Source organism: Octopus sinensis, linkage group LG7 (assembly GCF_006345805.1).
Source record: "Octopus sinensis linkage group LG7, ASM634580v1, whole genome shotgun sequence".
NCBI classification, from domain to species: Eukaryota; Metazoa; Mollusca; class Cephalopoda; order Octopoda; family Octopodidae; genus Octopus; species Octopus sinensis.
The window spans coordinates 60745997-60770869 of record NC_043003.1 but is presented as its reverse complement, the minus strand read 5'-3'; the positions used below and the strand labels follow the sequence as shown (position 1 = coordinate 60770869).

The 24873-nt window shown below is 35.5% G+C and overlaps 1 protein-coding gene across 2 annotated transcripts in view; it reads left to right on the top strand.

The window, feature by feature from the left end:
* Positions 1-23646, top strand: part of LOC115214098 (L-threonine dehydratase catabolic TdcB-like) — a 53790-nt gene extending 30144 nt beyond the window's left edge. The window contains exons 9-12 of one of the 2 annotated variants that reach the window (XM_036504802.1): positions 5125-5250; positions 12499-12666; positions 20075-20132; positions 23448-23646. In XM_036504802.1, coding sequence (XP_036360695.1) covers positions 5125-5250; positions 12499-12666; positions 20075-20132; positions 23448-23549 — 454 coding nt within the window. In that variant the 3' untranslated portion in view covers positions 23550-23646. The remainder of the gene's footprint in view (positions 1-5124; positions 5251-12498; positions 12667-20074; positions 20133-23447) is intronic. The other variant, XM_029783151.2, reaches the window with a different exon arrangement.
* Positions 23647-24873: the final 1227 nt, after the last annotated feature.

Genomic DNA, 24873 nt, shown 5'->3' with positions numbered 1-24873 from the left:
TCCTCCATTATATAACAGTAGTCTCTCTTACATTCGGTAGCGTATTTGTTGTTTTTTTTTTTATATGACTTATTTAATACTATATATAAGTTTTTTTGAAAATAGATTTAAAGCGACAAGGTAGAGGCAAAGCCAAAACAGAGTGAAGGGATTCAGGCAACAATTAATGAATTAAATGGATGGCATCCTGTGTTTCTTATATTATTTTGTATTTATCTATGTCTAAGAGAAGAAAAAAAAAACGTATTCTTTAGATTTAAAAGTAATGTTAATAACATGATTTAATATACATATATAACACACACGTATATGCAGACACTTGTACACAGACCCTCACCGTCAGCACATAAGTGTGTGTGAGTGTGTGAATCTATACATGTATACATTATACATAAACGCGCACAAGAATATAGTAAATGTTCATGCTCCCATTTGTATTTTATCATTTGTATTTCGCAAGTTGGAGGACTTTCGGAGAAATATATTTCCTATATACTCCGTGTGTGTTTATATATAGTGAGAGATGAATGGTTTTGGAGGGTTTTAACTCCCTTTTCAAGCAAACAATTGTATATTGTACCTTGTATTTTGCATATTTGGATTATGTTTGCTGGTCACTGTATCATTATTTTTATAGATAATAACTTATTTCAATTTTAAATATACATACATACATACATACATACATACATATATATATATGCACACACACACACCACAACATATCTATATATATATATATATATATATAATATATATATATACATATATACATATATAATATTCATATATATATATATATATAATATATATAATATTATATATAATATATATATATATATATATATACACACATACATACACACACATAGTTGAAATTTGCAAGAACAAAAACAAAAACAACAAGCAGGTGTATTAGTTTGACGCTCGGGAAAGTGAAAAAGCCTTTTATGTTTCGAGCCTATGCTCTTCAACAGAAAGGAATGTCTTTCTCGTCCTCCCTCTCTCTCTCTCTCTTTTTTTCTCTCTCTCTCTCTCTTTCTCTCTCTCTCTCTCTCTCTCTCCCATTCTCTGTTAACTGCCACAAACATTTTCATTCACATTTTCTATATCCTTCTTTCAGTCTGCCTCTGTCTTCTTCCTGATTCTACTTCTTCGTTGTAACCTGTTGGTGCTTCAAGACTAAACCTAGCATACCACTCTCTCATTTTGACTAATTTTAGAATGAACGATGTCGCCGAGTTCGCTCGTTCTAAAATTCCTGTCCTTTCTTTGTATTTGCAATAAATAAATTCTATTGGACAGTATCACATGTATCTGCCCGTAGTTCTCCATTTCCTTATAAGTGTGTTTCTTTGTAATGTTTATAATCTTACTGACACAGCCTGGTATGAGTAAGCAACAGAATTAAAATCTTCGAGCTTTAAACGTATCGAAATTATATTGATTCTAGTCCTGGCTGACATAAGATGTTTCCTGTTTAATTGTCCTTTTCCGCTAATCGGTTCAATATCTCATTGTGATTTCCACTAAACACACACACACACACACCACAGATATTATGTATGTATTTGTATATATTATGGTCAATGGTTTTTGGAAAAACATAAATAATTTGAGAAAAACAGAAATAATTTGGGGAAAACAGAAATAATTTGGGGAAAACAGAAATAATCCTGGAAAGAACATGAGAAAATGGTGTTCGTGTCACAATGATCCCCTTTCTTTCTTTGTTTCTTTGTTTGTTTCTTTCTTTCTCTGTCTGTCAGTCTGTCTGCCTCTTTCTCTCTCTCTCTCTCTCTCTCTCTCTCTCTCTCTCTCTCTTTCCTTCTTTCTCGCTCTCTGTGCTTGTCTGCTAATTGCTACGTAAACGTATGCACGATTGTAAGTGGAAAAGTCTTTTTAGCATTTAAACATGGTATATCTACTTTGTACAAAAAAAAGGACCCAATTAAATCTTATTCATATAGTCTGTATTATGCTCTTTATTTATATCTATATTCTATTGGAGCTCCGTGCTTATTTGTATTTCAAAACTTCTTTCGTACAATATTATTGCTTAGTGCTAACTGATTTATTTATCCGTATTTATATCTGTTTTTACGTTTATAATGGCGTTTTCAGTCAAAGTCGTTGCTGATTAAGAAGCTGCTTTAAAATATACTATCAATGTCCATTCAATTAGTTTCAAGTAGAATCGTAACTATTATACATCTGAAAGAATCTATCTATACTATCATATATGTGATTCGCATACAAAACTAGTTGAAAGACATCAAAATGTTTAATCGAAAGAGCTAAGCTAAAATTTTTGTTAATCATCTATAAGTATCTTTCTGTTTAACAGCATCTAATGAAACATTTGTATTAAGATATAAAAGACATAATTATATATATGTTTAGTTATTACCTTTCACCTTTTATTTTTTTCAGTCATTAGACTGCGACCATGTTGGAGCACCAAATTGGAGAATTTTAGTCGAACGAATCAATCCCCAGCACCTTTTTTTTTCTTTTAAGCCGGGAACTTTTTTACTATCGGTCTCTTTGCCGAACCGCTAAGTTACGGATAAACACACACATGCACACACACACACACACACACACACACACACACACACACACACACACACACACACACACACACCACACACACACACACAACACACACACACATACACACACACTTAGTATCGACACTGATTAAAAAGTCGTTATGGACGTAAAAACAAATATAAACTCGACCGATATATATGTATATATATATATATATATATATAATATATATATACATACATACATACGTACATACATACATACATACATACATACATACATACAACGGGTTTGGTCGGCCAAAGGGTATAACAGAAGGCACTTGCCCAAGGTGCTACGCAGTGGAACTGAACCTGGAATATTCTGGTTGGGAAGCAAGCTTCTTACCACACAGTCACGTCTGCGCCTGCGACAATTTTCATATTGAATATTTTATTCAAGATCATATTGTTAGATATTCTGCCCAAATACATACCTACGTTTTCTATGTACAAATTATGAGGCTTTTGAAGAAATGAAGAATTCCAACCACGTTTCATGGTTTGCTATCTCAACAGCTCCTTTATAGGATCCAGTGGCTAAAGACATCATCAGGAGGAACCACGTCTGCTTTCGGCCCCTACTTCTCTACCTTGTTTATAGATATGAGATATATTGTTAGATACGAGAGCTTGTATATTCATTTATTCTTTTATTCTTTTACTTGTTTCAGTCATATGACTGCGGCCATGCTGGAGCACTGCCTTTAGTCGAACAAATCGACCCCCAGGACTTGTTCTTTGTAAGCCTCGTATTTATTCTCAACTAAAGGCAGTGCTCCATCATGGTCACAGTCAAATGACTGAAACAAGTAAAAGAGTAAAAGTATATATGTACTCCCCCCCCCCACACACACATATATACGAGATGCTTTATCAAGACGAATGCTGCAGTTTAGAAGGCTTTCAACAGTATACCTACTTTAAGAATGATATACAGACCGCTGTCTGCATCGGTTGTCAAGCGATGTTGGGGTGACAAACACACACACATACATACATATACATATCCGACGGGCTTCTTTCAGTTCCCGTCTACCAATTCCACTCACAAGGCTTTGGTCGGCCCGAGGCTATAGTAGGAGACACTTGCCCAAGGTGCCACGCAGTGAGACTGAACTCGGAACCATGTGGTTGGTAAGCAAGCTACCTACCACACAGCCGCTCCTGCGCCTGTAAAAAAAGATTCTATATATCAGGCAAGTTTTGAGATAGCTGATTATTTATATACAAAAATATATAAATATGCAAGTGTATACAGATAAATATATGCACTGCTCCCCACTACTGTTTGACAACCGGTGTTGGCGTGTTTATATTCCCAGAAGTTAGAGGTTCGGCAAAAAAGACCGACAGAATAAGTACCAGGCTTTAAAAAAAATAAATAAGTACTGAGGAGCCAATTCATTCGACTAAAAATTCTTCAAGGCGGTGCCCCAGCATGGCCGTAGTGTAATTGACTGAAGCAAAAAACAAAGGGATAAAAAATGAAAGATAAAAGATAATAGTGAAACGGAACATCTTTAAGTGGGTATTGAACTCTTGCTTTCAATCTCGTTGTTCGGGGCTTTACCTGATAGTCTATTTTGTTGCTGTGGTTGTAGTTTAGGCCCATGTCAATCCTCATCGTGTAGGTCGATAATCATAGCCATTCCAACCATGTTTGTTCTGTTTTTATAGTTTAGGGGTATGTAGATCTACACCCGTGGTTTTTACCAGGGTCTCATATGACCTTTAGGGGTCCATATAAGATTATGTTGTGCAATAAAATTGGTTTTATGTCTACAATACATAAAATATATCAACCAACCACATGGTTCCGGGTTCAGTCCCACTGCGTGGCACCTTGGACAAGTGTCTTCTACTGTTGCCTCGGTCCGACCAAAACCTTGTGAGTGGATTTGGTAGACGGAAACTGAAAGAAGCCCGTCGTATAAAGTAATATATATATATATATATATATATATGTACGTGTGTGTATATGTTTGTGTGTCTGTGTTTGTATCCCTAACATCGCTTGACAACCGATGCTGGTGTGTTTACGTCCCCGTAACTTAGCGGTTCGGCAAAAGATAGCGATAGAAGAAGTACAAGTCTTACAAAGAATAAGTCCTGGGGTCGATTTGCTCGACCAAAGGCGGTGCTCCAGCATTGCCACAGTCTGAAACAAGTAAAAGAGTAAACGAATGTTTTATACAACCCACCAAAATATTCTGTTATAAAATATTTATAGAATTTTTAAGCATCAAGCGGTTATGGGGTTCTAGTAGAACAAAATAGCAATCAAAGGGGTCCATAGGCAAAAAAGGGTTGCGAACCTTCGGATTACACTATCCAATATGTCTTTTGTCATAATATAAAACAGTAAAGTGCGATTCATTGGTCGTGTAGAGCTGTCGTCACTCGTTTGAGATTCTATGTGATTATGAATGAAGTAAAAATCAGCAGCTTTTTTATTCTTTTAAATATTCAAATAAATGAATAAAACTAAAATTAAAACTGGGACTAATGCAATTGGATGTATTTTCAGAGAAGACAGCATTGCATTGGCAATTCTGAGACTTGTGGAACAAGAGAAATCCATCATTGAGGGAGCTGGTGCTGTTGGGTTAGCCGCACTCTTGGAAAATTCCTGTCCTGAGCTCCAAGGTAAAAAGTGAGTTAAATTCATATTTATCATAATAGTTAAAAGCGTTTACATTAGCAAATCACCACCGCCGCCGCTGCCACCGCCACCGCCACCGCCACCGCAACCGCCACCACCACCACCACCACCACCACCACCACCGCCGCCAGATGATGAATTTTTAAGTAGATGTTTATATCAATAAATCCAACTTACACAGAGTACAAATGACAAAGAGGTGAAAGAAGGTGTTATAAGCCCAATAGCTATTTCTATAGGCTCGCAGATCCATAATAGTGTTGGTAGATATGGTTCATCACAATATATAATAATAAATAATGAAGGAAATTGTTGTATACAGTGCTCAGATGCACTACAACTGAAAAAAAGAAAGGTGGGGGCAACAGGTGCGCTACAACTAAAAAAAGAAAGGTGGGGGCATCAGGTGTCCTGTTGGCGGATTTTAGGAAGCATGGAAGTTTTGAAGGATATAGTGTCTCGACAGCTAACAACTGATGCGGATAGTTTATTCCATGCTTCAGCAATTCTGAGCCTGAAAAAATGTTTCCAAAAGTCGTGGGTGTTCTGTTGTGTTTTTGATTTTATAAGCATGTCTGCGAGTGTTTGTCATATGGAATTCAAAAAGGTGCCCAAGGTTGTTGTTGGAAAGATGGTGTATAATCTTGTGGGTGTCAACCAAGTCAGTTGCCAGACGTCTGAGCTTAAATGTATCCATGCCCAGTGAAGCAAGACGTTCAGAGTATGGTAGATGTTTGACGGTGGGTAATCGTTTTGTTGCACGTTTCTAAACAGTTTCCAGGAGATTTATAAGCTGAACAAAATAGGGGTTCCAGACTGAGCAAAATAGGGGTTCCAATTGTGGACGTACCATTGTCGTATACAATTTTAAATAGATAGCTGGAGAGCGGCTGACAAAAATCTTATTGAATGATGCTAGCACTCCCTCAGCCATCTTGACAATCTTAGAGATGTGGTTTGTTCAACGGACATCGTTGTTTACAATAATACCCAGATCACGTCTTCTTGAGATTGGTGTTGCTGAGGGAGTATGTAAAAGCTGGATTTTTCCTCCCAAAATGCATGGTGACGCACTTGTCCGCAGTTAGCTTGAGTTGCCAGTAATGTCCGTAATGGATAAGAAGAGCCTTCCTCATCAGGATAGAGAAGTTCTTACTTTTCATATCTTAACGCACAGAAATTCAAAGATTCGATCTTTGAAGGACCATGAAATTATACTTGGAAAATTACCCTCCGAGGCACAAGTCCGGGCAAGGTTGTTTATGGAAGACCAGCAGTCGCCCATGCATACCTCCCCTCTCCACGCCACTGATGATATCCAAGGAAAAAGCAAAGACCGATGCAGCTTGGTACCAGTGATGTTGCAACTCATTTCTACAGCTGAGTGAGCTGGTACAAAGTGAAATAAAGTGTCTTGTTCGAGACAACATCACATATATATGTATATAACATATATATATATGTGTGTGTGTATGTGCGTGCATATATATACGTATATATGTATACATATATATATATGCATGTATGTGTGCACATGCATGTACACACACACACACACACACACACACACACACACACACACAAACACACATATACATACATACATATTTTGGGATACATTTGGTGTTTGTCTGGTATTTTGAATTTTGTGAATTTTTTATGCGTCTTGATTATGCTTGTTCTGGCGATTAAGAAAGTGGATTATGTAAACTAACTGTGAAGTCATGTGATTTGCAGCTGAATCTGTTTTTAAGGGTTGGCTTCCAAAGTTGCATTCCTTTGTGTTCGATACACTGTATATTTATTATGGTAGTTTTGACTTTAAGAGTCCCTCATAGCGTGAGGCATTTACGTGTAGTAATGCTCTTAATATGAAAAAAAAACATACATAGATACTTACATAAACGGACGTAATTCTATCTGTATTTATCACCCTGAAGGTTATATTTGATTCTTGGGGGCAGGTAGTGCAAATTTCTTGCTAACTATGCAGTGAGGGGAAACCTACTCGTATTTTCCAGATAAAAGTAGGTCAAAACTAAATATATGCGCATTATATATAAGTATTGTGTGCGCTTGCGTGTGCGTGCGTGCGTGTGTGTGTGTGCGTGTGCGTGTGTGTGCGTACGTACAAATTCATACTTATACATGCACACACACACACACACACACACACACCTCTCTCTCTCTCTCTCTCTCTCTCACACACACATATATATACATGCATGCATATATTCATGTGTATGTGTGGTATATGTGGATAATGTGTGTGTATATGTATAACACAAACACACACAAACATACACACATACATATATGCACATGCATACACATTCATACATATGCCCATGTCTATATGTGGTATATGTGGATGTATGTGTGTATATGTATGTATGTATGTATGTATGTATGTATGTATGTATGTATGTATGTGTATGTATGTATGCATGTGTGTGTGTACAAACACACACACAAACACACATACACACACATATATATATATTATGTATAATTATTATTAAAATTATAATTTAGGGTATCCAAGAGATACCACCACGATGGAAATAGCAGCCAAAGCCTAACTCCAAAACAAAATTAAATGAGGTTTAAGAGTCAAGTTTTGGCTGCTATCTCCAGCGTGGTGGTATCTCTTAGATACCCTAAATTATAATTTTAATAATAATTATTACCTTTGAAGGTTTTTATTCCCATGCTAGCCACCTGATAAGATCGGTATTTATATAACGGTCTTATCCTTATATACATATAGCGTCGGCTGCGGGGTCACTCCGAAAAGCTCTATCTGCGACGATTTCATCTCAATCGAAGGAGAGGGGCTTTCTCCGTCCGGGTTGCGGATCCGTGGAATAAGCCGCCGGACGGGATAGTGAAGATGCCGACGACCGCTCGGTTCAAGGTTTCTCTTGACCAGAAATGGCCTGAACTCTTTGCATGAACACCCTCCCTGTACATAACTCCATGTCCCCCTACATGGCCTTGCTTTTTGCTTTTTGAGCCAAATTAACTTAACTTAACTTAACTTATATATATATATATATATATATATATAGGGAGAGAGAAGGAACAGGGTGAAATACGGATAGTTAGATAATAAAATAATAGACCGAAGAAACAAGTCAAAATATCTGTTAATTCACATAGCTTATATAATGGATAGCACAACATATAAAACAACTACGCTAGTGCTGTACATGTGTATGTTTGTTTTTTGCTTGTATGTGTGTGCGTGTGTGTGTGTGTGTGTGTGTGTGGATGAATGCGTGTATGCATCATATAGTTTTGATTATAGTCGATGAAGTTCACAAATTACTACACACAGTTTCATGAGGCTGATCATCAGACAGCAGTAAACTTTTCGAACAATACAATGTTTATATTACGGAGATGTACTTGCATAGCAAGTGACTTGATCTGAGATCGTGTGCTGGAACGAAAACAATTGCAGCGTGGAAGGTGTTTATAAGCCATTTAAGAAACACACAAAAGCCGTTCGATTCACTTCAACATTTAAATTTAATTTGTCAAAATATTTTCACTGACAAAGCTTCGCGCTGCACGAAGTAGCACGAAACTTTGTCAGTGAACAGGTCGCGGTCTCAAAGCGACGAAAATATTTTGACAAATTAAATTTAAATGTTGAAGTGAATCTAACGGTTTTGTGTGTTTCTTAAGTGGCTTATAAACACCTTCCATAATGTTTATAAATGTTCATAAATGATGCCGTGATAATTGTCCGGTGATTCATCAAATATTTACTTAAAGTTAATGGGATAGGATATGGCTTTTCAAAATTAATAAATTAATAAATGGCCGTATCCGGAAAAATGACATGAACATTAAAAACGAGTAAAAGTTACATAAAACTGAAGAATATAATTGCTAAATTTACACTTTAATAGCTATAATAATTGCAGTAAAGGAAAAATATCGTTTTAGGAATTCAAACTTGAAGAAAAATAACTCGTAAAAGAATAAACTACAAAAATGTCATTAAAAAATAAAAAACAAAGGCGAATGTGTGATACAAAAATAAATAAATAAATAAATGGCTAGTTAAATATAAGTTTGTTGCAGCAGAATTGGGGTGGAAGACAGCCTATATAAAGCAAAAAGAAGCAAAAGGAAAGAAAGAGAATAATGTAATGATGGAAAGGAAAATGGCGGTGGCTTGCTAAATCAATATACTGTAAGCTACACACACACACATGCACGCACGCACACACATACACTCGCAAACACACATACAAACACAATTATATATACATATATATATTATATTAAATTAGAGATAAAACCACTATTAGGCAAATCAAACAATGAAAAACTTAAGCCAATACATAAAATTAATTAATTTATATTATTTTAAATATATATCAAAAGTATTAAAAGTTTAATAAAAGATAATGAGTAAAACACTACGATCGTTTCATGGCTGTCCAATTCGTAATAATTCGAGTTATGGTTACAGTCAATCTTCAGGTAATTGAAATATCTAAAATATAATCAGAAATATTTAAACAATATTTTTAAGATATAAATAATATAATAATTTTACTTATAATAAACTCTATTATCAAACTAGAAACATAGAACTTAACAATTATGATTATATCAAAATCGACTATAATGTTAAATATTAATTTTAATTTATAAGGTAGGAAACCCACCCATAATCTAATATCGGTATTAGTCTATATCTAATTACATAAATATTTAAAAATGACTAATATATATAAATTATCAATGAAAATATATAAATGTATATAAATATTATAATTAAGATCTAAAGTAATCTCTATAAATAAATATATATGCACATATAATAAAAACCTAATAAATTTAATTTTTCATATTTAAAGATGAAATAGCTAATTTCAAAATACAAATAAACAAACTTAAACGAACTTTCGGAAATCTTATGTAAAATACTTTTAGAAATAATCAATTCGTAGTAATATAGTATCGAATAAATACTATAAATACTATAAATATAATTATCAATGGGAATAACTAGCGAATATCAATTTAAAGAAATAACTAAGTTATGCTATTAAATTAGACATGGCCTGGACCAATTTTTAGTCGAAACATATCTAAGATTATCAAAGTTTATCTAATTTAATTATAAATTTAAAACTACAATTAATACTATTAATAAACAAAAGCCTATCTTAGTACACCTCGTATGCTTGCTATCAAATAACAAATCTATTGCTAAGTAGTATCTTACGAATAAACTTAAATTTAATATCTAATAATATAGAAAATTACGATAATTAGATCATTACATAAACAACGATATTTACATAAGGAGATTAATTTCTGCTCATGGCGAAGGCGGGAGTCCGGATAGACCCTGTTCAAAGACAATCCGAACATAGACAGGTGTTGTAATGAATGACCGGCAGAGCGGAAATTCCAATGAAGGAGCCTTGGATCTAGATTAGAAACCGGCTCTTTCTCTATTGACAAGAAATCTTGAAACAAAACTGAATAATGACATACATACATACATACATACATACATACATACATACATACATACATACATACATACATACATACATACATGAATGCATGCATGCATACATACATACATATCCAGTTGATGTTGAAATTCCAATGAAGGAGCCTTGCATCTCAGGAACCGGCTCTTTCTCCATTGGCAAGAAATTTTGAAATAAAACTAAACAATTACAAACACACAAGCGCACATATAATTAAGGTTCTGTTGAAAAACTAGGAAAGCTACGGTTTGCTAAGCTCATTATATTGGGTTGCCCGGAAAGTTCATGGCGATTTTTAGTTCTTCATGTTTTAACAGGTTAAAACACGTGAAATTTATTGACGCATATAATATGCATACATTTCCGGTTAGCGCACACTTCAAATTATCTTTTGATAAAGAAAGTTTAGAATTACTTAATTCGTGTCAATGGAAGATTACAAGGTTCCTTTTAGACACTAGATGCCTTTTTAGTACCGTAAAGCCCACACCGCTTTCATCGCATGGACCCTTCTCTTTGAAATCATAACTTCTTTTGCAAAGATAAACGGAGTGTGGCTTCCTGTTGATGCCCACAGGACAGAAACGATTTGCATATTATGAAAACATTGACTCTACGAATAAACTATGTAGCTCTGCAACGTACGGTGCATTGGGTTGTTCAGAAAGTCCATGCCGGTTTTTAAGGGAAATTAAAAGACAAAACAAAATTATGCCATTGAGTATTTATCCAATTAAATATGAACCATTTTGTTGCACAACCTTTGTCCACCTTTCATTCAACTTAAAGATTCCGACTTCACAGAATTGCGGTGGTTTCTTGACAAAGAACTCATTAAGTTGGTTTATTATGTCCTTAAAAGAATTAAAGTGTTTACCATTAAGATTATTTTGCAAGAATTTGAATAAATGAAAATCCGAAGGAGCAATGTCTGGTGAATATGGCGGGCGGGGTAACACATCCCAGTCAAGCTGCAACAATTTTTGACGGGTCACCAAAGAAACGTTATATCTGACATTATCCTGATGGATAAACATCACCTTTCCTGTTCTCCAAATCTGGGTGTTTTTCTTGAATTGCTGCCTTTAAATCGTCCAGTTGCGAACAATACTTCTCACAATTAATCGACTGGTAACTTAGCTGAAGCTCACAGTACAGGATTCCTTTTTACTCCCACCAGGTGCATCTGGTCATGAACTTGTGGATTTTTGATAAATTTAGTGTTTCTGCCAATTCCCGCGTGTGCAATGCGGATTATTCTCAATCAATCTCTTGATTTGGTTGTCATCTGAAGTGAGGGTGGAATAGGGGTCTGCCTGAATGTTCTTCATCAATAAGGCTACAGTCACCAACTCTGTTTTATGTATGCATTCTCATGCACATACTTGCATATCTAGACATGCTCATATATGATAGACTTCAGGAAAGTTACACAGATTTTTACAGTTTCAGTGATGGCTTAGATCCGTAGTCTTCGAATCAGCTTTCTCCTTTCTGGTTTTGAGAAACCTAATTTCTCAAGATTGGTATTTAGGCATTATGTATGTATGTATGTATGTATGTATGTATGTATGTATGTATGTATGTATGTATGTATGTATGTATGTATTCTTGTGTGTGTGTATATGTGTATATACATGTATGCATACATACATATATGTGGGTATGTGTTGCGTGTATTTATATATATATTGTATATATTTTTCCCCAGAGTGGTCCTGACGTTATGTGGTGGAAACATCGATACTCCCGCGTTGGGAAAGGTTCTTGACCGTGGTCTTGTGGCTGATAAACGTCTCATAAAATTCGTTGCTGTTATTAGCGATAAACCTGGAGGATTATCAGATTTTACCACATTAATCTCTTCAATCGGCATCACGTAAGTCCATTACTTTTATTTCTCTTATACTCATTTATCAAAGTAAAGTAAGCAGAAGTGTTGAGATATTAGCTTCAAATTTTGGCAAAAGGACCGCAATTTCTAATAAGCAGATAAATCGATTACATCGACCTCAGTGTTCAGCCGATACTTATTTTATCGACGCCGAAAGCATTAATGGCAAAGTGGACCCCGACAGCATTTGACCTCAAAATGTAAAGCCGGAAGCCTAGCACTTTTTTCGGCGTGGTACCGATTCTGCCAGCTCACCGCCCTTAATGGTTACTAAAGTATTGGACAAACAAACGATCGGGAAGTCAGCGATTCATGTCCTGGCCTTATGTTGCCTGATCTACATAGCTAAGTAGGTGTGAGACTTATCGTCTTAGATATCTCTAGCAATAAAGAGTTATAACTTAAAATCTCTCCAAATTGTCCTGCAGCCACACGGAATAAAGAACGTTACCTACAACGCAAGGGTGATAAATTGCTACTTCTACGAATTGCGAGGCTTTTATCAGCTATCGAATTTCATCCAAATTATGCTTTCATGTGTAGAACAAGAACAATCTGTAATCCCCACCACCTTGTAAAATGTAGCCTGTTCTGGATTACTACCAAAGGAACTCTACCATCTCTGCTGAATCAGCCTATCATCTACTATTCGAATCATACCAGTTAATTCATTCATAACTTGGGTCATGATTTTTATTTTTCATTGCTAGCATAAAGTCGAAATGGGTCAGCATATTGAGTAAGGCATTATTGTATACAATTTCAAGGCTGCGAGCTGGCAGAAACGTTAGCACGCCGGGCAAAATGCTTAGCGGTATTTTGTCTGTCTTTATGTTCTGAGTTCAAGTTCCGTCGAGGTTGACTTTGCCTTTTATCGTTTCGGGGTCGATTAATTAAGTACCGGTTGCGTACTGGGGTTGATGTAATCGACTTAATCCCTTTGTCTGTCGTTGTTTGTCCCCTCTATGTTTAGCCCCCTGTGGGCAATAAAGAAATAATTACATACAATTTAAAGCGGCGAGCTAGCAGAAACGTTAGCACACCGGGCAAAATGCTTAGTGATATTTTGTCTGTCTTTACGTTCTGAGTTCAAGTTCCGCCGAGGTTGACTTTGCCTTTCATACTTTGGGGTCGATTAAATAAGTACTGGGGTCGATCTAATCGTCTGGCACCTCCCCACAAAATTTCGGGCCTTGTGCCTAGAGTAGAAAAGATTATATACAATTTATAACTCTTGATGGTGTACAACCAGTCCTCCTACGTTAAGTAATGGATAGATCATTTTGACGAGAAAAAAAAACAGCTCAATATTACAAAAGTAATTTAAATGTAATGGCAGAAAAGAAGATAGAAATGTAGAGAGCATTGCTGCTAAATACTTAATTAGAAGGGATAAGGAAACTCTGGTACTGAAAATGACTGAGCTACATAGGTCCTGTACGTGACAATTCGATGGTTTGGAAAGAGTTTCCCTGTAAGATTCATCCAAATATCTTTTAAGGGTGTTTGTCCAGGATAAGACTACACAGCCACAGCAGGAGATCTAAATGACATGAAATGTAAAAACCAGACTGGATTATTACCCGGTAGGACACACTGGCGAGACAAAAGGATGCCAACAATATAATATAATATAAATATATATATATATATGTATCACGTGATCACGTGACCGACCAGTCCATCAGATGTAGTTACACATCGCTGGTCACAATGCGTTCGCATTGTTTTAGCCTTCGAATGACGCCACCCCGCTGGCTAAGGCCAACAGAAGAAAGAGTGGTGAAAGAGTACAGCAGGGATCACCACCCCCTGCCGGAGCCTCGTGGAGCTTTTAGGTGTTTTCGGTCAATAAACACTCACAACGCCCGGTCTGAGAATCGAAACCGCGATCCTACGACCGCGAGTCCGCTGCCCTAACCACTGTAGACGAGTAGGGGCCGAGTATAAATAAACGAAGAACAAACAGAAAAAGAAAACAACGCAAGGACGTGGTACATGTAAAGTATTAGCAGACGCTCAGGGATGGAAAGAAAAGTGGTTTTAGGTTGGCCAGAACTCACCCGACAGTAAATCAAAATTCCATAAATACTATCTGTAATTCTGTATTGACTCGATCAGAATAATGTATCGCTCAAGAAGGACTTTAGTTTGAACTGTTTTCATGGTGTTTCATATTTATTTAGATGCATTTATTAAATACATTCAGTTGTTAAATAAAAGTATATCTTGGAATAAAATGGTTTTGATTTACCGTCAGTTGACTTTTGACCAACCCTATGTATATGTGTGTGTTTAACTGAAAAGGGGTTAAGAATCCATACAAATCAAAGGTTGGGCGTAAAATGTAAAAGTGGAAACTTCACCGAAGTACTACTCTTTTACTTGTTTCAGTCATTTGACTGCGGCCATGCTGGAGTACCGCCTTTAGTCGAGCAAATCGACCCCGGGTCTTATTCTTTGTAAGCCCAGTACTTATTCTATCGGTCTCTTTTGCTGAACCGCTAAGTGACGGGGACGTAAACACACCAGCATCGGTTGTCAAGCAATGCTAGGGGGACAAACACAGACACACAAACACATACATATATATATATAGTTTCCGTCTACCAAATCCACTCACAAGGTATTGGTCAGCCCGGGGCTATAGCAGAAGACACTTGCCCAAGATGCCACGCAGTGGGACTGAACCCGGAACCATGTGGTTGGTTAGCAAGCTACTTACCACACAGCCACTCCTCGATTCTTTTTACTATTTTTCTTTAATCGGACAGGAGAAATATTTTAATATTTCTCGCATGGAGTGAAATTTGTAAAATTTTACAAGTTTCAATGTCTATCTCCATCTTATCGAATATTAAAAACTGGAAATCAAGAATTAAGAAATAGGAATTAAAAATTAAAAGTTAAGACATATTCTGCGCGTAGTTAAGGACATATCATCAACAATTCCGTTGTTCGAGCGGCCCATAGTTTCCAGAACTATTACTTAAATAACCTTTCCATGTGGGTGCTATTACGTTAGTCATGTCCTGGGCTGATAATGATCGTAATAAATAAAAGTTATCTAGCATTATAAATTTTACTCAGTGACTACGTAGAAGTTTAAACATAAAGCACGTCAAGTGCAAGGGAGGCAATTTGTTATGAGTTATTTCCCTTGCGTCACAAATTTTCCTGTTTTTTCTTTCGATGGATGAAACTAGCACATGATTTTCTAAACTCTTTCATGCAGTTGCAAGTTATTTTAGGAAAAAATGATTTTTACGGATAGTGTTTATTGCTTTTCTAGAGAAAGTGTTCAGTTGTTTAACCCCGAGCCGGTCTATTCAATATTTAAGTCATGCTTTCTTTGAGGCAACGTATATCCCGGAATACGCTTCTCAGTGGTGATTTGAACGAGAGTTGGTTGCTACTTCGAGCTGATCGATCGAGCACCGAAAAAATAATCTCATTAGGTCGTGCTTATTAATTGTTTTTGTTGGCTAGCCGCAGGATGATACTAATTGAAAACATGGATTGCAGCGAAGATCTACCTTCTGTTTTTCCACCCATAGTTTTTCTAGGACGACATTATCCAGTGTAAATGTTTGTCTGTGTGTGTGTCTGTGTGTGTGTCTGTTTGTGTGTGTGTGTGTGTGTGTGTGTGTGTGTGTGGTGTGTGTGTGTGTGTGTGTGTGTGTGTGTGTGTATGTGTGTGTTTCCTATTTTTACTATTACCCAGTATGGGCCCACAGTTAGACACATGTACGCATGCTTCTGTTTGATTTTTAATCATTAAAGTCCTTCCTCTAAAGAAGGAGCTAGTTTCTATGTCCGTATGCATCTATGTATGTCTCTTCTATTTTTTAATTATTATAAATTTTCCACTGAGGAGGGAACCAGTTTCGAACTAAGATGCAAACATGTACTTAAAACAGACGAATTCACATTTGGAATTTGAAAAAAGTGTTGCATATTTTTACTGTTCCACTCACAGATTGCACTTGTAATGTACGAATTAGCCGGTCAGTTTCTCTTTCTGAAAATCTCTGTTTATTCAAATTCTCCTTTAGGCATTTACTAACAAATCCTAGTTCATAACAATAGTTATGGATATAGAACCTGGAGGTTTCGAAGCAGTTGTCCATATATATATTCTTTTTCTTTCATTTTCAAAGACATATTTATATCTGCAAGGCGGCTAACCTCTATGATGCTACATACCTTTGCCCCTTATCCATACATTTGACAGAAGTTTTGATGGGAATATTCTATCAGTCTTCCTTGAGTTGGTGTTTGTGAATGTATTCCATAACAGAGAGAATTTCTAAGTTTATTTCAGGACGGTCTTCTTTGTGGATGGCATTGTAAAGTGTCTTAGCAACAACATTGTGCCACATAGAGAGGTAATACCGTGACGACATTTTAGGACAGCTGCTAATCCCATATGTAATGTCTTCCATAGAAACATGACATAGCCTACAAATGTGGTTGCACCTTGGGATTACAAGAGTGTCACTATCTCTCTTGTTCACCAGGTACTTTGTGGCAATCTCCTGTTCCTGGATATGTATGTATGTATGTATGTATGTATGTATGTATGTATGTATGTATGTATGTATGTATGTATGTATGTACGTATGTATGTATGTATGTATGTATGTATGATGCATGCATGCATGCATGTATATATGTATGTATGTATGTATGTATGTATGTATGTATGTATGTATGTATGTATGTATGTATGTATGTATGTATGCATGCATGTATATTGTTATACAGATTGTTTCAGGATGTATGTATGTCGTTACTCAGTTTTATTTCAAGAATTCTTGTCAGTAGAGAAACAACTGGTTCCAACCTAGATCAAAGTGTCTTTCATTGGAATTTCAACAATATCAACAGGATAAATATGTATGTATGTATATGTGCAGATTTGTATGTTTTGTTTTATATATGTACTTTCATACATATAGTTTCTTATCTAGAAATACTCATATATACTTAAATGACAATCTTCTGGATTTACAAATTTTTACATTTCTAGTGATGGCTTGGACAGTGTTTATTGCTTTTCTATAGAAGTTTTTTCTACAGAAGTGCTCAGTTGATAACCCTGAGCCTGTCTATTCAATATTCAAGTCATCCTTTCTCTGAGGCAATGTGTAATCTGAATACATTTCTCCGTTCGTTCTAGTTTTGAGAAGCCTGAATTCTCAAGATTGGCATTTAGGCAGTGTGCTACATATCCCAGTACCCCCAATAATTACAGGTATAAACCTGAACATGTAATCTGGATAGAGTAGCAGTAGATTCCTCAAAAATTCAGCGTAGGCATTTTCTTTTTCGCTGATCTTCACCTTTGTGTGTGCGTGTGTATGTGTGTGTGTGCGCGCGCGCGCGAGTGCGCATGCGCGTGTATATGTGTGTGTAGAATAAAAGCAAGAAAGTATAGATATCACAGACACTTCATAATTTATATTATGAACTACTAATTAATTTATGAACTCTCTGTGAAATTCATTCTCTTCTGATTACTATTTTAAATATCGTTGCTCTCAAGGATAGATTAATCCGATTATAACTCTTCCACTAGGATTATACCTAATATGTATACATATCAGCAGGTATAGCTGTGTGGTAATATATAATATAATAGATTATATTATATCTATGTAGATGTAATATAACCTATTATATCTATTATATCTACTAGATGAGCTTCTACATAGTTTCCATTTATCCAATTCCACTCACACGGATTGCTAAAATCACATGAGTCTACAGTAAAAGGCACTTGCTCAAGATTACACGAAGTGGAGACGGGGTCGAATTTGAAACCTCATGGTTGCACATTAAACTTCTTAACCACTCTGTTATAATCTAATACGTGGTCTGATCAAAAATTATCAGAACTGTTACTATGATAAAGAAGTTAAAGTACGCAGAGTAAGGCCGCTTAGCACAGATTGAGCTTGAAATTGATCTTGAACAGATTGATCTTGATACAGACGGATCTTGAACTCTGTACACACTAAATTATAACATTCTTGCGTTGTTTATAGCAGTGCTTGGGAGTAAAGTGTGTTGAGTGTGGTCGTCTGAAAAAGAAAATCAAGTTTCAGCTGCACAGGATCTCTTTGTGTCGGGAAAGACGAAAGCTGTTTGAAAACGATCATATCAGGCGACAAGTCGTGGGTTTATGGCTAACACTCCGAAACCAAGGCTCAGTCTCAGCAGTAGAGAACCCTCAGCAGGATTTCAAGTCGCCGAGGAAATTCAAGAGAGTGCGACAAGACAGCAGCTTCCTATTCCTAAAAATGAGTTCCAGGAAACGACGCTTGGTAAAGCACGTGGATTCATACATGGACTATTTCGAAGGAGATTAAATGCAGAGTCGATATGTGTAGTAATTATCTTTTAATAGCACCAGTCCCGATACTTTTTGATCAAACCTCGTATATATCAGTAGATGTATATTTGGTAATATTGAGTAAACTATGTCTGAAAAGGTGTATGGGGCACGGTTAGAATACCTACGATTACTATTTTGCATGGCCAGGGTTGTCTAATTGATAAGCAACAACAAAAGGTATAGCTGTGACCTCACTATTAAACGCTTTAAACGTTTGCCAAGAGTCAGAGCTCGTGTGTTTATGAATGTTCATTCGACGACGTAAAACATTATGTATTGAAGATAACAGCCTGGAAGGAATCTACATCTCCAACTGTATACCGAACAAATCTTATGAAATATTTTGTAGCTGATGTTGAAACTACTGGCTATTTTAAGACATTTTCTCGGGGTAGATTTTTCCCCTCGAAATGGCTATTACTGTGTACGTAAATTTCTTGATTTCTACACTACCAACGTTTTATGGAGAAAAACATACATTCCATGAATTTTCTCCAGTTTGTAATTAACTTCATCTTTAATTGTTATGAGATGTTTCTCTTTGCAATATATCTAATTAATAAGTTACCGGTTAAATCATACTGAAATTTTCTAAAAAGAATGAAATAGTGCTATACATGATTACAGCCAAGTAGAAACTTAAGAATTTCGTAGTAGATAAAAAGAAAAATTAAATATTATACAAACTCTATATACCTTCTTCCCCTTATTTTTTGCTTTCAATTCCAAAGTTCTAATTCTGTCACGTGTTGTGTGAGGGTAGTTATCTCCCCCGTATTAAGTCGATCGATGGAGGATGTCACATGTAAGAATGAAATAGCACTATAAGAATGAAATGGTATTTTGTAAGTATCCCATTATATTTTAAAAAGCAGATATCAATTCCTTCTTTCTCTTGTTTTATGCAATTTCTAGTTTATTATTTATTTATTTATTTATTTATTTATCTATCTATTTATCTATTTATAAATTTATTCTTTTATTTACTTTTAGTATCAAGGATATCTTTCATGAACGAGCATGGTTGAATGGCGATGTATTTTCCGTCAAGGTAAGAACAGAATTATTACACAACCAATAAAGTAAGTGAACTAGCAGAATCTTTGGCACGCGGAATAAAGTGCTTATCAGCATTTCGCCTGGCTTTCTGAGTTCAAATTTCACCGAGCAGGATTTCACCTTTTATCCAGTGGGTGTGTGTGGGGGGGGAGGTCAATAACATAAACAGTCGTCGAATACTAGTTTCAATATTATTCACCGACCCTATTTACTCTTTTACTCTTTTACTTGTTTCAGTCATGTGACTATGGCCATGCTGGAGCGCCGCCTTTAGTCGAGCAAATCGACCCCAGGACTTATTCTTTGTAAGCCTAGTACTTATTCTATCGGTATCTCTTGCCGAACCGCTAAGTGACGGGGATGTAAACACACCAGCATTGGTTGTCAAGCGATGTTGAGGGGACAAACACAAACACACAAACATATACACACACACACACATACATATATATATACACACACACATACATATATATATATATATATATATATATAATAATTAATCAATATAGGGTGGCAAGGAAAATTTTGTAGAATTTATTGCCACCAGCGGCCCAGTGGGAAAAAATTAAATAGTCATAGACCATTTTTAAGTTCAACAATAACAATTAAGGAACGGCCATAATAGGCCATTCACCCACTAGAAATAACAGCCAAAGCTTCTACCGCAAATAAAGATTAATTCCGTAAACAGGAGAAATTAAAAAAACATTTACCCTGTAATTTCTTGTACGGTGTACCGTTTCATCCGCTGTTTAATGGTAAACTAACATGATTAAATTAAATCAAGCCAATCTTCCATAAGCCCTCGGATTCTTCAGCAAGAAATAGCTCAAGTCGGAACAGATATTTACACGAGGCATACCCAATCTTGCCAAGTCAATATCTGACCTAAAATTTTCAAATCGTCGCACTCGCGCCAAATTTATCGGCAGCAAATAAATATCAGCCGTCGATTCCATTACGGAATTAACCAAAAAATTCATAATTAATCAATATAGGGTGGCAAGGAAAATTTTGTAGAATTTTATTGCCACCAGCGGCCCAGTGGGAAAAAATTAAATAGTCATAGACCATTTTTAGGTTCAACAATAACAATTAAGGAACGGTAGAAGCTTTGGCTGTTATTTCTAGTGGTGAATGGCCTATTATGGCCGTTCCTTAATTGTTATTGTTGAACTTAAAAATGGTCTATGACTATTTAATTTTTCCCACTGGGCCGCTGGTGGCAATAAAATTCTACAAAATTTTCCTTGCCACCCTATATTGATTAATTATGAATTTTTTGGTTAATTCCGTAATGGAATCGACGGCTGATATTTATTTGCTGCCGATAAATTTGGCGCGAGTGCGACGATTTGAAAATTTTAGGTCAGATATTGACTTGGCAAGATTGGGTATGCCTCGTGTAAATATCTGTTCCGACTTGAGCTATTTCTTGCTGAAGAATCCGAGGGCTTATGGAAGATTGGCTTGATTTAATTTAATCATGTTAGTTTACCATTAAACAGCGGATGAAACGGTATACCGTACAAGAAATTACAGGGTAAATGTTTTTTTAATTTTCTCCTGTTTACGGAATTAATCTTTATTTGCGGTAGAAGCTTTGGCTGTTATTTCTAGTGGGTGAATGGCCTATTATGGCCGTTCCTTAATTGTTATTGTTGAACTTAAAAATGGTCTATGACTATTTAATTTTTTCCCACTGGGCCGCTGGTGGCAATAAAATTCTACAAAATTTTCCTTGCCACCCTATATTGATTAATTATGAATTTTTTGGTTAATTCCGTAATGGAATCGACGGCTGATATTTATTTGCTGCCGATAAATTTGGCGCGAGTGCGACGATTTGAAAATTTTAGGTCAGATATTGACTTGGCAAGATTGGGTATGCCTCGTGTAAATATCTGTTCCGACTTGAGCTATTTCTTGCTGAAGAATCCGAGGGCTTATGGAAGATTGGCTGATTTAATTTAATCATGTTAGTTTACCATTAAACAGCGGATGAAACGGTATACCGTACAAGAAATTACAGGGTAAATGTTTTTTTAATTTTCTCCTGTTTACGGAATTAATCTTTATTTGCGGTAGAAGCTTTGGCTGTTATTTCTAGTGGGTGAATGGCCTATTATGGCCGTTCCTTAATTGTTATTATATATATATATATATATATACAACGGGTTTCTTTCAGTTTCCGTCTACAAATCCACTCGCAAGGCTATGGTCGGTCCGAGGCTATAGTAGAAGACACTTGCCCAAGGTGCCACGCAGTGGGACTGAACCCAGAACCATGCGGTTGGTAAGCAAGCTACTTACCACAAAGCCACTCCTTCGCCTACTATCCTAAACATTTAGGTCTTGAGCCTATAGTAGAAAATGTTCGGCTTATTAGATTATTATCATAGGAAAAAAGCTCAGGTTTGGTCTGATTCCTGGTAGGAGTTAGATAGTAGCGAGCTACTACCTATAACATTAGGCTGCCACAGGTTTCCGGCAGGCTTTCAAGTGCTTAGATCCCTCGTGATAATCCTTGCTCTCTTTAGGAAGCAAACTTTCTATAGGAGCTCTACTGAGCGTTCTATTTCAAACTCCTTACGCCAATTACGTCTATATCATGGCTTTATTATTATTATTATTATTATTATCATTATCATGATGATGATGATGATGATGATGATAATGATAATAATAATAATAATAATAATAATAATAATAATAATAATAATAATAAAGCCATGATATAGACAATTGGACTAACTTTTCGTGTGCGTACGGGAGCGAGATGAGCCAGAAATTTGGCACCCAACATTACCAGGATAATCCACTTATAAGCCTTTGTGAGTGTCATCCTTCGGTCTGCTATTGTGTTGTCTTCCCATGCTTGTTCTGGTAAGCTTTGGTAGGATCCCTCTCTGCGTCTAATCCAGTCAATATTTTCAGAGTAAGTCTTTTCATCACTCCAAATATCTTTCCAAAAGTTTTCAACTTCTTCCATGGGAGTGGAGGGGGGGGTATTTTCCCCTTCCCCATTTCTCTGTACAATGTTTTCGCATTGGATTTGAACAGCTTCTTTTGCTTGTAAAACTTGTTTCTCTTCTTAAATCTTCGTATTTTTAGAGCGTTTGCTTGGACTTTTTTGTTGCAGTGTTTCTTTTCTTGAAAGCAGTTCTCTTGGTGAGAATCTATGTTTTCTTTTCATCTTTCTTCCTTTTCTGGATTTTACATCGTTTATTATCATTATTATTGTTATTATCTTTATTATTATTATTGTTGTTGTTGTTGATATATAATTATTCTTTTATTCCAGGTGACGATTATAGCTGAAACCAAAAATAAACAACACACAGGACAACTGAAAGATCTACTAGACCGCTACTACGAAAGCATTGATTGGGAAAACTATTTCTAGATGCGACACACACCCAGTTATCATGTTATTCCGTGGGGAAATAAAAATCGTGAATAATGAACTTATTAAATACTTTACAACAAAAAATTTTGTATCGCTTATTTCTCAGACACAATGCAAATCCTCTCTCTCCCTTTTTTTCTCCACACAAGCAAGACTATAACTAAATCTTTTATTTTTTCTTGTTCCAGTCACAGGTCTGCAACCATGCCGGGGCACCATTTTGAAGGGATTAGTCGAACATATCAATTTATTTCACCGTCATTTTTTGCTAATTTATAGGGACCTAAGAAAACCCACGCCGGTTGTCAAGAAATGGTGGGGAAGAAACAGAACAGAAACATAAAAACACCCACACTTAGTTATATACATATGCATATATACAAATATATATATATATATATAATATATATATATATATATATATATATATATAGGTTTGCATATACCGGTAGTGTTTGATGGTTGTACTAAGACACCAGACGTGTTAAAAGACACGCTGTCTGGTATGCTCTCAGCAGGTGAGACTAATAGTTGCTCATAAAACATATATTATGTTCATTAACTAATATTTATCTCTCACCATGTGGCGTAACTTTTTTGTTGATCTTACCTACACGGAACAGTACACTATATATATATATATATATATATATATATATATAATATATATATATATGAATATTTTAAAAATCTTAGGGAATTATAAGCATTCAAGGTTATCAGAACATTTACCATTTTACACTTTACTAATGCAATGTAAACAGTATCATTTATAATATTATTACAATTTTGGAATTTTACCAATAGAACTGCAACTGCTATTTCAGGATAACCTCAAATGTGTATGCAATACACATAGAAAGTTATATCCAATAAAATAATAATAATAATAAAATAATGCAAGCATTTATAAAACCTACTATAAAACACAACAAAATTGTTTGAAAAATATATATAACTCACCTGTTATTAGTCTGTAGAGGAAGAAGACATTTTTAATCACCGCTACACCTGTTTCAAAAAATTTTATTTTATAGTAGGTTTTTTTTAAATGCTTACATTATTTTATCATCATCATCATCATCATCATCATCATCATTATTATTATCATATTATTATTATTATTATTATTATTATTATTTTATTATTATTATTATTATTATTATTATTATTATTATTATTAGTATATTAGATATAACTTTCAATGTGTATTCCATACAATAAGGTTATCCTGAAATAGGAGTTGCTGTTCTATTGGTAAAATTCCAAATTTGTAATTATATGTATATATATATATATATATATATATATAATATATATA